Source organism: Polyodon spathula, chromosome 3 (genome assembly GCF_017654505.1).
Source record: "Polyodon spathula isolate WHYD16114869_AA chromosome 3, ASM1765450v1, whole genome shotgun sequence".
Classification (NCBI taxonomy): domain Eukaryota; kingdom Metazoa; phylum Chordata; class Actinopteri; order Acipenseriformes; family Polyodontidae; genus Polyodon; species Polyodon spathula.
Window position 1 is genome coordinate 75,132,381 of NC_054536.1, and position 16,849 is coordinate 75,149,229.

Genomic DNA, 16,849 nt, shown 5'->3' on the forward strand with positions numbered 1-16,849 from the left:
ACAAGCATGGCACCATTTTTAAAAGCAGACATTATATCCTGGGGTAGTTTGAGTTGTGTTATCAGGAAATAATTCACTGCTCTGGTGTATTTCCCTATCAGTTTCCTGCTGTAGCATAAACTGCTAATTAAATGTTTACAGTTCCATACAATGCCATTGTTAGGATTGGGCCAGAAACCCTACCTGTTCTACAAACAACCTCACCCAGTAATACTTAAATTTAATAAGTGTTTGAACCCCTGGCTATATAAGGCATGGCTTGAAATGAACTTTTCCATGCACTAGCCACCATGGCTAGTGGATGTAAAAATTCACTGGCCACACAGACATTTTACTGGCCAACATTGTTCTGGGGGGCAAAGACGACAAAAGGAAATGCAAAAGCAAGCAACATTTATGAGCAGTCTCAACAGGGTCTGAAACAATCTGCCTCATGAGTGAAGATATAGCTTCTGAGATGTGTTGGGTATCTATCCTCTCCACAGACAGCATGCACCCAGACTGCACAGTCACAAGCCCTTTCTACCCGAATCATACATATACTAGATCTTCTATAACAGCGCTATCAGTTGAACCATCTGACATCACTGACGGGAACTTTGCACCTTTTATTTTTCTCTTTCTTCTTTCTACCTCAGTATGTAGTGCATAAACGCTCTTGCTTGTTTGTCATTCCTAGATTTAGCACTGTCTGTTCATCAACCATATATTTTAAATATAATTGAAATCACAAAAAAAAAAAAAGCAACGTTCTATTGTCACACCTTCTGACTGAGGATCTGCTAAGCATTAACTTGCTATGTTTATTCAAGCTTTAAAACAAGTCATTTCAAGATACAATTGATTCCAGTTAGGGCTGGGACAATGCATCGATGCATCGAATCGTTGGAATAACCATTGATGGATAAAATAACCATTGGTGGTTGAAAAAAAACACATCTATCAGTTCATTAATAGGACTGTTTTTTTATAAGGACCAGCAAAATGTAAATCTACACTCTTATTCCTTGCCTTTCCTTTGGTTCCTTTAAATAATAATAGGGAGGTGTCACAAAGACGGCTGGAGTGGGGGACATCAGACTAGAAACAGGAACCAGGAAATAAACAAAGAGGTGGAGTTTTGGGGAAGCTGAGCACTTTCTTGTGCTCAGCATTTAATAAATGAACAGACAGTAAATAAAAAGGTTGTAACAAAAACAGCACACGGCATGTGAGGCCAAAATAAACAGACAAACAAAATGGACTAACACTTAAACAGTGGACTAACAGACAAACACGGTGAGTCAAAACAACGGTTATATATTTTACTTTGTTTAGTTTTCTCATTTTTATTCTCTCCTCTCCACACCCGTTCTCCACTCGCCGAACACACAACCCAGAGTGATTGAAAACATGCTGTTTTTATGCAGCTGTACTGAGACTCGATTGCTAATCAATCATTCAATTGGAGTCGCGGTACAACTGCACGTGAATTAATAAAGTGCAATTCCCCGTGCTCACATATTATTACATTTTACTTGCACGTGAAGTGCTGTGCAATCCTCGTGCCTAAATACAAATATACATTTTAAACACTTGTGTTACACAGACCCATTTATATCCCATGTACCAATGACTGTACACCAACATTAACACACAACATACAACATAAAATACACACAGGGGCGGGGCACTTTGCCACAGGAGGTCAATCATAATTTTATATTTTAATAAAATAAACAATAAACTGGCTTTTAAACTAAACATATCTAAAATAAAAACACTCAAAAAAAAAAGTTTTTAAACGTTTAAAAAGGCTTTTTAACGCACCAGAATTAACTTGTTACTTGTTTGGCAGGCCACAATCTTGTTTTTTTTAAGCGTCTGTCAGTCCTAAGCTTTCATAATAAAGATCGTCCATTTATTCTTATTAAATCAGTTACACGTTAAAAAAAAAAAAAAAAAAAAAACTTTACTCCGAAGTGATTGGCAGTTTAAAATGGGAGGATCTAAGTTTCATGCAAAGAAGCAATACTTTAAAAAAAGTTTTGAGTGTGTACTATATTGTTCCTTTTGTGGCCAGTCCAAAATAAAGAGCGTACCCCCCAGTGCCGCGGAATATGACACAGAGGCTAAGTCTAAACGGCAATGTAAGCTCGTCTTAAAAAAAAAAAATCACCTACTATATATCTGTTCCCAGTCACTAGAAGGAGCAGTGGCCCACACGGTGACAGTGACAAACCATCTGGCGAGACTGCGTCTCACTCTCAACGAGGCCAAGAGTCAACTGAAACCGGTGCAGTGTACGGTCTTCTTGGGTCTCCGGCTGGATTCGCTCCCCCACCATCCTATATGTCGGACGAGTAGAGGCTATTCAAAACTGTCTGACTCTGTTTCAACAGGGATCAACAGCGCAGCTGCTGTTGTGTCAAAAATATTGAAAAACTAAAAGCTATCCAACTGGGGTTTCTGCATTTGCTCCCCATTCAAGCGTGGCTCAGTGCCTTTTGTCTACACACCAAGTGAGACAGACACCGTTGGCTGATGGTGTCTTGCTCATGTTGGAAAGCCCTACGCTGGTGGAGACAAACCTCCCACCTGTGCAAAGGTGTAGTAATGGGAATGATACACAGCCATCAAGTGGTGATGACAGACGCATCCAACCTCGGTTGGGGTGCGGGCTGGGCAGGCTGAGGAGTCAGTGGGTCCTGGACAGGCTGCTGGACATCTCTGCACATAAATATGCTGGAGCTCCGTGCATTGCACCTTGCACTACAGTATTTCCTTCCTGTGCTCCAGAACAGACATGTCCTCATGTGCACTGACAACATGTCCATAGTGGCGTACGTGAACCACCAGGGTGGGCTTCGGCCCCCGGGGTTACATCGCATAGCCTTTCAGTTGCTGAACTTGGCATAGAAGCATTTATTGTCCCTCCGGGCTGTTCACCTTCCCAGAGTGGTGAACTGGGCGGTGGATCTCTTCTGGAGGCAGGGTCCTTACCCGTCGGAATGGCAAGTCCACCCTCAAGTGGTGTAGCGCATTTGGGATCGCTTCAGAGAAGCCCACATCTATCTCTTTTCCTCAGCGGAGACGACTCATTGCTCCCTGTGGTTCCCCATCCACTGTTGTGGTGGTCCACTAAGCGTTGACGCCCCCAACGAATGTCCCAAAGCACTTGTGTACGCTTTCCTGCCAATACCGCTGCTCTTTGCCTTCCTCGAGAAGGTCAGGAGAGAAAAAGTGACAGTTCTCCTGATGAACTAGAGGCCTTCCACCTCCCTCCCTTTGAGTCAGAGGAGGATAGGAAACTGAATTCCCTCGGTCCAGCGAGGGCATTGAGAGGATATGTGGATAGGATGAAAGCGCTGCATCAGTCTGACCAGTTGTTCGTTTTCTATGGTAAAAGGACCCTGGGTCAAGCCCTCTCGAAGCAGCAACTGTTCCATTGGATTGTGGACATAGTATTGACTGTTACAGTAATGCCGGCCTACCCTCACCTAGGAAGGTAGCCATGGACTCTACCAGAGGTGTGGCTGCATCATGGGCTCTCTTCAAGGTGCCTCATTGACTGACATTTGTACTGCGGCTAACTGGGCTACTCTGCATACATTCACCAGGTTCTACTGACTTAATGTGGTAGATCCCTCTATGCCTTCATTAGGCACAAGGGTCCTTGAGAGTGCAACACTAGTTGGCGGTAACGAGGCATCCCTCATATACTGTCTGCTCATGCTCCCTCGCGACGGCTCCGGTATACTTTCCCAAAAGTATTGGTTAGTGATTGTCTTCGAATTGAAAGGGAATGTTAGGTTATTTATCGTAACCCTGGTTACCTGAAGGAAAAGACGACCGCGGGTTCGATGCAAAAGTGGAAGTTGGTTCTGCAGAGCAACTACTTATTCCCTCGGCAGGCGAGAACGAGGACATCACTGTACCGAGGGGTCTATCGGCAGCTCTGACATAAAACGCTCAGTGAATACCTACCTAAGGTAGGCATATCCCAAAAGTAAGTAAAAGGTGGTTGTCTTCTCTTTCAGGGAACCAGGGTTACGATGAGTAACCTAATGTTCCGCAGGGTTCAATTGCGCTTCTGCGCGTCTTTATTCAATTACAAAAATAAAACAAACAAAACAGCGCGAGGGCCAAAATAAAGGCTTGCACAAAGAGTACAAAAACAAATACAGTTCTGGTGAGTTGACAATTATTTCGTTTTGTTTCTTTTCGTTATCTGTGGCTGGGAGTTAATAAGATAAACAAATGATTAACTCTTGGCCACATTCCACAGTTCTCTTTAAAGTCTGTATGATTGTCAGCTACGAATAATTACTTCAATGACAGTCACACATTCTCACGAGAGGTACAAACAATAAATAATACTTTTGGCTTTTCACCGTCATATATTTATACACAACACAATAACAATAATAAATACACATTCATATACAATGGGCCGGGGCACCCCGCCACACTGTCACAATATGTATAGTAATTCGACAATACTTCCACACTTCAGTTGCACCTTTTTTCCTTTGCTGTCTTCCACGACAAAATCCTTATGGTCACGGGCATATTCTTCTGGGGTGTGTATAGGCTTTTTTTTTAATATTTCGCCACAATCTGCAATTCTGTTTTCAATTCCGCGAATGTGTAAATACTCCCCAGCGTATTGTAATATAGCTTTAAATCTCACTAGCAAGAACATTTCATTTTAAATCATGCAAGCGTGTAACAATCCTCCAAGAGAAATGTATGAATGTGCTGCCACTCAGTAGTTGGGGTGGGTTTATTATTTAAGTATTCAGAACGAATCAATTTAAGATACAAGTCAGGAAGGAGGGATAGTGCCCAACTGCACTGGGAAAGTGTTTTTTTTTTGTAGGTATTTTTTTTTTTTTTTTGAAAGGGAAAGGGGTCAAGTCAATATGAATTGAACAACCATTTCCAGTAATTTTTTGATGTTTATTGGATACACACCGCTTTTTGTGTCAGTGGGTGATTTATCATTTTTTGTTGCTTAAAACTTAAAATCAAAACCCCTAAATATAGGATATATAAACCTGTTAAAAATGACTGTTAAGAGTCACTATGGAGTAATTGCATTTTGAAAATATAGGGCCTGTTTCTGATGTCAGCATTTTTATGTACTGTACGCTTTTTGGGGAGGCAGGGGTCTTGAAAAAGAGCATGCTGTGGACAAGCCCTGAAGCGAGAAATCACAATCAACTTACATTATTTTCCCAGTTGCTCAAGATTTGGGGCATGTATAGATCTTGGAAATATTTAAATGCAACAATTTGAGTTTTACAGTGCATAGCACTTGTAAGCTATAACTGTTCATCCATAGCTTTAAGAGTAGCTACTCATGACTCCACTGCTGTACTGGCTGTGGTGCACAGCTGCAAGACTCTGTTTTTGGCTTGGAAAAGAGATGGGTGCTGCTAAACCTCCAGATATGTGCTTTCTGATACGTCTAAATTCACTGGCATGTGATGCTTTCTGGGGCCTCTGAGGGGAAGAAAAAGAAAAAAGGATTGAACGAAATACAGTGAAGTAAGTAATTCTTTTCTGAAAAACAGTTCAGTGAGTAATGTTTTTTTTTTTTTTTTTACACATCTTTAATGCACGGGATGAAGAAAAGAAAAAACAATATTGATTGTAATGTGCTGTGCTCTTGAATTGTTATGAATGTCAAAGGTGGGTGCTTGAAGCTGTATTAATTTGGTCACCCAAGGACCAAATACCAGAAGACATTATGGGAAAAGGAACTTCAGTTCCTTGTAATTGACATTTACTGCTGCTATAACACATGTAGATTGGCGCCAGTCATGAGCCGATACCTCCTCCACAGTAACCTGAAGTACTCTGCGTTGTGTTTCTTTCACTTATAAGGAATTGAGCCCACAAGGTGACCACGTTATCTGCAGCTATATTCTGATTAGTAAAACAGATAGAGGAAAACATGAGCCCTACATCAGTGTACATCAGGCTTAGCACATCAGGAACTGGGATAAGTTAATGGGTGCCAAGGCTTTTTATTACAGGCTTTAGGAATGTTCCACATTAAATTATAATGTTAATTTGTAGAGGGGCGAAAATATTTTCCTTTACCTTATTGTAGCTATCTAAATATACTCCATTAAAAGGATATTTATGTACTAGAATGTGAGAATTATTTTGATTGTTTTGAATCACTTAGACAGCTTGAATATGCCTGTATGTTGATCTGTTTGTCTTTCATTTACTCCTCCCCAGATTTCCGAAGTAGTACAGTCCAAACACTAACATTAGTGCCATTTATAATCCAGAGTGGGTTTACAAAATTAATAAAAATGGGCCAACCAGCATATAACACAAGAAGTGCAATAAAAAAGTGGGTTTGGATGATTTCAAGTTGTAGTATATTTCTCTCCGTTACACTGCAACAATTGCTGAAAGTATTCAAACACTTGAGAAAAAAAAAAAAAATTCATACTGTATATATATACTCACAAGTTCTAAGAAACTACATCTGCTAAGATCTAAAACTTTTAACAGCTTGCAACTTCAACTGCGACCTAAGAGGACTGTGATATTGATGTCATGTGACAGTGTCAAAGCATCACATGGTATTTCATAAACCTTGCAGATTGGTGGCCATGACATTGACCTCTGACCTAATATGGCTACCATATTGAGTTATGTGAAGGATGGGGCATGTATATAATAAAGACAGTCCAGACAGTGTTGAGTGTGGCAAAAACAGAGAAGGTTTATTTACAAAAAATTAAAAGGAAAACCGTGAGAGGATTGCAGTGAGAGATTAAACATAAACAAAAAGATGAGCACTGGTCTGTATCTTGAGCTGCCATCTCTGTCCAAAAAACAAGAACAAAACAAACAAGTAAGCAAGCACTCAGTACTCACAAAACAAGTAATCCCTCCTCCCTCCAGTTTCACAGTCTCCTCCTGTGTTTCAAGGACCAACCCTTAGGCCAGCAGCGCATCCCCTTTTGTATGCCAAGCCCTGCCCCTGTAACTAGTGGAACACCAATCCCTGTATGACAGGTGTTCTTAACTTTCACATGACTTGAGTGACAGGGATTTACATACTTGCACATCTGCCCCTGACCAAGATGGCACCCCCCATAAAGTTGACTTGTGTCACGATCACGTGAACTTGGTGAGGGAAGCCTTGGGTTGATTCGATACCGTCTGCTGTCGGGAGGCTGAATTTCAAACCGAAACCCTTTTGAGTCATCACAAGGTCATATGACTTATGCCTGTATTGTTTCACTTTTACTTAAGTTCCATTAATGGTATTGTCAATTAAAAATTAACCCTATCACTGAAGCATTGTTTTAACCTCTGGTCAGTGATGCAGATGCAGAAACACTTTGACAGAGCATCCTCATAGATGGTTGTTACACTTGCATCTTATGATTCAGTTAAGGTCTATTTTAGGTGGTGCGTGAGAAAAGAGCCGTTTCACTGCCACATTGTTTTATCATTGACATATCTTTTTAATGCATCCATTTAACTTTGTTTACAAACCATTCCATCAGATATGAGATCCCAAATATATTAGACCCACATGATGCTTTGTCTGATGGCTAGCATCAATGCATTGATGTGGAAGTGCAATGATTTCCACACCCTGTATTGTTTTTTGTAGATCCCATTGTAGTACTGGGCTTAGGTTTACCTAAAAATCAAATATACCATGAAATAAATTTTGAAAACATTGTTTTTGATAATTTTTTCTTTTACGAGAGAATGAACCTTTCACTCCTGTAACAGTAAAAAATAAATAATAAACTATACCTGCCTAACTGATTTTTTTTTTTTAAACAAATAAATTGTCTTTCTAGACTTTATGGAATTATTTTAAATCTTACATTACAATGTTATCTATGATACTCAGAGTTGACAAACTGTACATAAGTAATAATCAATAAAATATTCAGTTTTGTCACCTGCCACACAATTCAGCACATAACCAGCTGCTGGAAAAAGAGAGCACAGCAATCTGGAGATGCACAGTGTGAGCAGTCCTGCCAAGCACAGGCACATTAAAGAAGACAGTTTACTTCAAGTTTACCACTAGTAAGATAAGAAAAAATAACGAGTTTCATTTATCCCTCTCAAATGCCAAGTTTGCTATGGAAAAAAGTCAGTTATTTACCAACTGTGAGGGTATCAAACTACCAGAAGATCGCTTTTGCAAGTCAAAGATTCATCATTTCCAGACGCACTCAGAACATCACTGATTTTCTAAAAGATTTGTTCCCGCAGTCATGTTGCTTTAATTTGTTATCCAGCTGCCAAAGAAAATGATGACCTGCTGAAGTGGTTATTTACTTGGCACAACATTCAATCCAGCGGAAAGCTTTTTGGATCCAAATACTGAACAAGTGTAATCTTTAAAGTATTATGGGACAAGCAAAAACAAGAAGAAAAAGCGCCATAACCTTATTTTTTGTATTTTTTTTTTTTTTTTTTTTTTTTAATGAAGCGTGCTTTGATGCCGGTACCCCCGCTCTTAAATAGTGTAAATGTTTTAAAATGAATTGCTTTTTATAACTTCAAAAAGTACGTGCTCTTTGAAAGCTATCATTTAATATTACGAACTAAAGTCACTCGGTTATCTGTAAAGGTGCTGCCCTAAATTACTTGACAAATAGATACGATATTGATCAGTAAACACTATCTGAACTACATAAGGCAATTTACAGGGTAAATAACTTTTTTTTTTTTTTTTTTTTTTTTTTTTTTTTAACTTTCTCGTCATCACAGATATCTTGAAGCATTACCGACAACGGCAAGACTAAATTGTAACGTTGTACTGACGTACAGGGCGGCTATGTTTAAGTTTATAAGCATAATATGTCACTAGTTTACCGTATATAAGTATAATCTAATATACATCTATTCAACAAGATGGTTATGAAAAATATATCCAGAATAAGATACTACATTTAAGGGTTCATTGCTTAATACTCATGAGCCATGAAGGACCAAAGTGACCCTTTAGCTTTGCCAGCTGTACAAACTGAATGCAGATGTGTGTGTGTTTCGATGTTTTGTTTCAGGTGATATGAAGGTTTGCAGGGACACAATCAACGAAAACAAGCGCTTCCTACACGGTACCAGCTACAATATATAAACTCAGCAGCAACTTCAGCACTCTCAAATCGGCTGTCGGGTTTTCTACAAGCCACATCCCACAGATAAGACTAGTACAGTACTGCAGATTCAAGAACCTAGAGGATTTTGGTACACATTCTTCCAGGACAGAAGGTAACCTTGACTTTCATAGTTTTGTAATACTTGTCTGGAATTGTAGATTGTAAATGACAGTCTAGAATACGATTTGACTTTGCATGGTATGTGGCACTCACATTATTTTCTAGCGATTGTATTTTGGAATACTCCATTTCTGATAGTCTTAATGGTATACTAACTACTACTAATAATAATAATAACAATAACTTGCAATCTGATAATGTCTAAAACGGTTTCCGTCGTGTTTTCTTCTTTCAGGACGTCTTCTGGGTTGCAGTACATACTTCTGAAATTTTACGAGGAGGCTAAAAGATGAGGGAAGTCATGAGGCTATCTGCAGTTAAAGCTATTGTTATGTGCCTCGCCTGCGGAGCAAGTGCATGGATAGTGACCAATTCCACCGACACTTTGTCAGCACCAAGCAATTTCACTGACATCGGCTCAGCTCTGAAACATCACTTGGACTCTGCGAATATCTCCAAAAATAGACGGAGACGATACATTTCCCAGGACGACATGGTTGCTATACTTGATTACCACAATAAAGTACGAGGCAACCAAGTCTTCCCACCTGCTTCAAACATGGAGTACATGGTGAGTTATTTTGTAACCTCCAAAATGTATTTTCCATTGTGGTATCTTTGGAATATTGAGGCACTAAATCAACTATGACGTTTGCATTTTGTTAACGGAATGGAACATTTCCTTTTTCAAAATTGCAATTGGTTGTGTGGGCAACGATTGACCCAGTAGCCCATATCATGCTGAAATATTGCACCCAGTTAAATAAATAAATACATAGAAGACGTTATAAACAAATAAATACATAGTATGCCACAAACCCTTAACGTTCATTGTTTTGTTTATTTGTTTAAATTTGAACTAAAAGTTATACTCTATAAAATGTAGTGTACCGATACTTTCATTTCAACTATCTGTGGCAACTTCAGCAAGGCAATGTATTGATCCTATAAACCACGATCAACGGGCAAGCGAGTAATCGCAAGTGTCTGTCATTCTTATTGGAACAACCAGCTGTGTGAGCAGCCTGAGTCAACAAGTGAACAACAAAACATTAAGTAACGAGGAATCTAAAGGAAATAAATAACGAAAGGGGAAGTATAGAAGCACTTGTTAAACATGAAAGATTGAAGTTCGGGAAATGTGTTCAATATGTCATGACAGTTCTTTTTTTTCAGCTGAATTCTAATATGCATTATCCGCGTGGTGTTCACACGAAGTAGGCTACTTTGATGACCACTTAAAGTTACATTGCTAAAATCCATGAAACGTTGTAGACAGTTTTTTTTTTTTTGTTTTTTTTGTTTTTTTTTAGAAACGAGTTACGATTCAATGCAAGTATGGTAAGTAGTTTTAGAGAGGACTTACCTGAAAGAATACTTCAAAGAATGTGCTAGAAAAAAAAACAAAAAAACAATTTAGTTTAAATTGCATTGGGTAGGTGTTTGCAGGTGTCAGTGTGGATTTTGGAAGACCACCTGGTTTCTACAGCTGGTCTTCAATCTGAGGCATTGCAGACCACCAAGATGCTCCAGGAAATCGGGATGACACTTACCTCAAATGTTACAGTCAGATCAAAAGAGAAGACTGGGAAGGTGTAGCTTAGAAATGTGACTAATCCATTTAGACATTAGTCAAAAAAGAGCTATAAGAAAGTAGTCAAATGGGCATTTGTTACATCCTGTGATTAATTGGAACTGACATTTATTTTCCAGAAAACGTGTAAAAAATCCACTGGGAAAATGAGCTAACAGTCTTTTTTTTTTTTTTTTTTTAATGGGATAGGCATCAACAATATATACACTGGTGACACAATTTTGTAAAATTAAGATCACACTGTTTACCCTTACACAGTTGAGGGATTATTTGTATCTCGTATGTTAAAAACAAAAAGACCTGAAAAAGATTTGTATTTTGGAGTGTCCCTTCAGCGCTTCCATACTCTAAATGAATGTAATTATACCCAGAGCAGCTCAGGAGCTGGCACTGTAACAAGTACACATGCTTCAGTTGTAGCTATGCTATCCAGACTAGTTATGGAATTGCCCATTGGGGGAATAAGTGCATGTAGAAAGATTATTATATTTTGGTTAATGTGCCAAATATACAATAAGTGCCATTTTCAAACACATACATCCTGAAAGTGGGTTCCTCGTATATAGAGTAAACTTTCTCGTGAACAGCTCCATGTTCACCCTTTTTAATACAGACATAGTCTGAAGATCTTCCACTTTATTTGTATTCATCATATTAAAACACTCAAGACACTATTCATAGTTGCAATGCATACTCTTTGCAAACATATTCACTTTCACTAAGTCAGGACACGTTAATTTTATCTTTAAAAAGAGTACATTACTTTTTTATGGTAGCATGCAAAAATGAAACAGCTAATGTGTGATCTTTGAACAAGCAGAAAGACCTATTCAGACATTTTATGAGATTGAGAAATACATACATTATAGATGGTTAACATGTGAACTGACATATGCAAATCATTACCAGAAGGAACTGTGATATGAATCAACCAGGAGCTGCTGTTCTAGATGAGCAGATCATGGTCTATAAAAAATGTTGTAAATCATGTATATAATGCAATTTACAGGTGTGGGATGAGAACCTTGCAAAGTCAGCTGAAGCCTGGGCAGCCACGTGCATTTGGGATCATGGACCTCAATATCTCTTGAGATTCTTGGGCCAGAACCTATCTGTGAGAACCGGACGGTATGTACTAAAAACATATTTGGCCGAGTTAGACTTAGCCCTGTAAAACTGACCACAGTAAGTGTACTTGGGCCAAGTTGAATTTTGTTCATTTCCAAGATTCAGGTTGAAGTACTGTTGGCCTGAGATGAACAATATGAAAGAACCAAACTTTAATGAATAATAAAAAATTTCAAGACCCCACAAATTTCAAGTGAAAAAAATATTCTAGAAATCTGTAGAAAATTAATTAAAAATAAAAACTCAAATAGCTTGATTGGATAAGTGTCCACCCCCCCTTGTAATAGCAATCCTAAATTAGCTCTGGTGTAACCAATCGCCTTCAAAATCACACACCAAGTTAAGTGACCTCCACCTGTGTTAAACTGTAGTGATTCACATGATTTCAGGATAAATTCAGCAGTTCCTACTTTCTGCTGAGTATTGCATTTCAAAGCAAAGACTCAACCATGAACACCAAGGCACTTTCAAAAGAACTCTGGGACAAAGTTGTTGAAAGGCAGAGATCAGAGGATGGGTATAAAAAATATCAAAGGCCATTGAATATCCCTTGGAGCATGGTCAAGACGATTATTAAGAAGTTGAAGGTGTATGGCACCACCAAGACCCTGCCTAGATCAGGCCGTCCCTCCAAACTGGATGACCGAGCAATAAGGAGACTGATCAGAGAGGCTCCCAAGAGGCTAATGGCAACTTTACAACAGCTACAGGCTTTTATGGCTAAGACTGGTCAAAGTGTGCATGTGACAACAATATTTCAAGCACTCCACAAATCTGGCCTGTATGGTAGTATGGCAAGAAGGAAGCCATTACTCAAGAAAGCCCACCCTGAATCCTGCTTGAAGTATAGAAAAAAACACTCAGGAGATTCTGTATCTATGTGGCAAAAAGATTTGTGGTCTAATGAAACTAAAGTGGAACTTTTTGGCCAAAGCATTATGTTTGGCGCAAACCCAACACAGCGCATCACCCGAAAAACACCACTCCTACTGTGAAGCATGGTGCTGGCAGCATCATGTTATGGGGATGTTTCTCATCGGCACGGACTGGGGAATTTGTCAGGATAGAAGGGAAAATGAATGGAACAAAGTACAGAGAAGTCCTTGAGGAAAACCTGCTGCCCTCTGCAAGAAAGCTGAAACTGGGATGGAAGTTCACCTTTCAGCATGTCAATGGCCCAAAGCACATAGCCAAAGCTACACTGGAGTGGCTAAGGAACAAAAATGTAAATGTTCTTGAGTGGCCCAATCAGAGCCCCGACCTAAATCCAATCGAATGTGTGGCATGCTTTGAAGTTTGTTGTCCATCAGCACTCCCCAAGGAACTTGACAGAGCTTGAACAGTTTTGTAAAGAAGAATGGTCAAATATTGTCAAATCTAGGTGTGCAAAGTTGGTAGAGACCTATCCCAACAGACTCACAGCTGTAATTACTGCCAAAGGTGCTTCCACCAACTATTAACTCAGGGGATGGAGACTTGTCCAATTATGATCTTTCAGTTTTGTATTTTTAATATATCTTTTTTTTTTCTCAATAAAAACTTGTTTCCCCTTAACAGTGTGGAGTATGGTGTGTAGATAAGTGGAAAAAAATCCTAATTTAAATGCATGAAACTCTGAGGCACTGACACAACAAAATGTGAAAAAAGTTCAAGGGGGTGTAGACTTTCTATAGGCACTGTACATACAGTATGTCACGTTTCACACATTTTCCCATATATCTGTAGAACTGCTGGCCCAATTGTCATGAAACCTGGTATTAACATTATTTAGCATACGTTATTGAGAATGTCATATTCTGGGGTTATATAGTTGTGCTTGTCTGTCTGTTAATCTGTATGTCATACTGTTTATATCTGGAGAATCTCATCAAATTGAGATTAATCATTTCATTTGTATTCAACACTATTCAGAAAATACTGTTGACATAGAGTCTTATTTCATTATAACGAACCCCTCTGGGACCTGGAAAAATATTTGTTATATCAGGTTGTTCACTATAATAGGGTTTGGCAATTTGCTGTATCAGAACAAAGAAGAAACGGCAGAATTGAATTGAACATCTTTATACAGTATACAGCAGTTCTTTCAAGACAACTTCACATTGATCAACATTTAAACTGTATGTTTAAAAGAACAGTAAATAATTGAAAATAAAAAGTACACTTACATGCTGAGTACAGTAATTATGTGCCCTTTTTCTTGAAAAACATAGATTCATATTTTTCCTACTTTTCTCAATGCACGCTTTGTCAATCTTGTTACCTCCTCACGCCTGTTGCCATGGTTGCAGTTTGTGTAAAGGTGGCATACAGCACACATGATTCTCACTACAATAGGGTTAACTGTGAATCAGCCTTATCTTTGAATTAGCCTACTGAGAGAATAATACATTCACACTGGAAAAAGTTCAGTGTCAGTCACTACCGAGATCATGTTATCCTAGTATATTTTGTAAAAGTGATCGTTCTAATAGGGCCAATTTCCATTGAAAAAAAAAATGTTCTTGCTGCTTGGATTGTTAAAAAAAAGTGGGATTCATTATAAGAAGGATTCGTTATAGTGTATTATTAGACTGTATTATTATTTACTTCTTAGCAGACTCCCTTATCCAGGGTGACTTACAATTTTTACAAATTATCACATTGTGAAGTATCACATTTCAGAATATCACATTACAGAATATCACATTACAGGTAAGAGCAGTTGCAAAGTACAATAAAATCAGTAGCAATAGATAAAATTGAAATAAGAGAAAAAAAATAGAGAACACAGTGAATAATTACTTGTAAGAGCAGGTTCGACTAAGAGCAGTTAACTTCTATTAAAACGATTTGCCTATACGAGTATGAGCACGTAGAAAGTGTGATGAATGGATAAGAATGATATACAGTATATGTCATGGTCATCAGTATTGCAGGGGATCTATGTTATTGGCATTCTTGGTTTACTGTTTGCAGCTATCGATCCATTCTTCAGCTTGTGAAGCCCTGGTATGATGAAGTCAGTGACTATGTTTTTCCATACCCTCGTGATTGCAATCCCAGGTGCCCTCTAAAATGCTATGGACCAATGTGTACACATTATACCCAGGTAGGTAACTGTGTTCAGTCTAAACCTACAATGGAACACTTTAGTCAATTTAAAATGTAGTTGGACACAAGCCCACTTGATTTTTCAGATGGTTTGGGCCACTTCAAATCGAATTGGCTGTGCAGTCAACACTTGTCAGAATATGAATGTTTGGGGATCAGTATGGAGAAGAGCTACATACTTGGTATGCAATTATTCGCCAAAGTAAGTGAATAATCTTTATATACGTACATCACAGATTACATTTTTTGTATTATTTGTGTATGGTCAACCTGTTCTACAGTGATCCAGTGATCAAACACATGACAAAGCAGAAAGCACAATTACTATTATCAACTTCTGGAAGGAGCATATTATCACATGCTCTTTACTTATTGATTTGTAAAGATGTCACACTTTGAGCTAGAGAGTGTTCTTCCAATTATGCTGACTATGCACATTCCAGTGCAGTTGTACCAAACAAAACCATAGTGAAATAACATCATCACTTGAAATAATTGTGTTACTTTTTCTTGGCACTGTTGCCTATGTTACTAATATATTTTTGTATTTTTTATTTTTATTTTAGAGGGAATTGGATTGGAGATGCTCCCTACAAAGTAGGCGTTCCTTGCTCAGCATGTCCACCAAGTTATGGAGGCTCATGCAGCAACAACATGTGCTTCCCAGGCGTCACCTCAAACTACCTGTATTGGTTTAAATAAGGCATCCCAAATTCAGCTCTCGATGACAGTAAAAGGCATTTATCGTGAGGATTTGCACAAAATGTATTTTCTATATAAATTCCCATTTCAGCTGCATTCATCATATAGTTTAACCTTTTTTTTTTTTTTTTTTTTTTATTGAACCAGCATAACTAGATCTTGTACCAGCAAAATTGATCAGAGATTTCCTTTAACCTGATTTGTCAATATGAGGTCCCGAATCTCTGGTAAAGGACCTTGAATGTTATCTTTCAAAGTATGTTTAATCACTGTTCCAAATTAATCCACCAGAAAATACGTACAGTAAATATAGTATTCATTTATGTAGTTCACCTGTTGCAGTACACACTCTGAATACTGTCTTTCAATGAAGACTAAAGTCTGCTTCCTTGCTGTCCTATATGTTCAATCTATCCATTTCAATTTGTGTTTGCAGGCAGTGGTAATATACAGTAACCACATCAGAAAAAGCAACTACGCTCCGATTTGAATGACAAATTGTAGAAATCAAACAATTGGATGCAAACTGATAACTTTCAGTAAGCTTATTTAGCATGTCATAACAACAACACAGACACGGTGCTCTCTTCTCTACCAAAGCCAGGAGGCTTTGAATACATTTCATCAACACACTGTGAACAAGTTTCTGAACAAACAGCATGATCAACATTAACACATATAGGCTGCTAGATATTTTTAATTACTAAAAATATTATATTATTATTATTATTATTATTATTATTATTATTATTATTATTATTATTTTTCGCTAATACATTTTAGAACCTATCTGTAACTTAAATACTGAAACTTACACAAACCTGCACTCAAATTCTTATTAAAAGAACACCTCCATGTAAGCAGATTAGTTTTTTTTTTTTAGCATTGAGGTATTAGTATTAGTCTATTAGAAATAGCCATGACGCAACATCGTCCACCACTAAGCATAATAAAATATATTTAGACCGGTTTTGTCTTTGTTTAATATTTGCTGAACAATAGGTAGGAATTGAGTTTTCAATACAGCAGGTCAAAATGAAAAAGCTGGCTTCTGAGCAGATGTTCC

The 16,849-nt window shown here is 38.2% G+C and overlaps 1 protein-coding gene across 1 annotated transcript; it reads left to right on the top strand.

Moving 5' to 3' along the window:
* The first annotated feature begins 9,046 nt into the window (after positions 1 to 9,046).
* Positions 9,047 to 16,464, top strand: LOC121313415 (peptidase inhibitor 15-like). Its single transcript, XM_041245930.1, has 6 exons — positions 9,047 to 9,258; positions 9,502 to 9,837; positions 11,870 to 11,988; positions 14,947 to 15,079; positions 15,168 to 15,283; positions 15,648 to 16,464. The coding sequence occupies exons 2-6, from the start codon at positions 9,556 to 9,558 to the stop codon at positions 15,781 to 15,783; spliced, it is 786 nt and encodes a 261-aa protein (XP_041101864.1). The 5' UTR covers positions 9,047 to 9,258; positions 9,502 to 9,555; the 3' UTR covers positions 15,784 to 16,464.
* Positions 16,465 to 16,849: the final 385 nt, after the last annotated feature.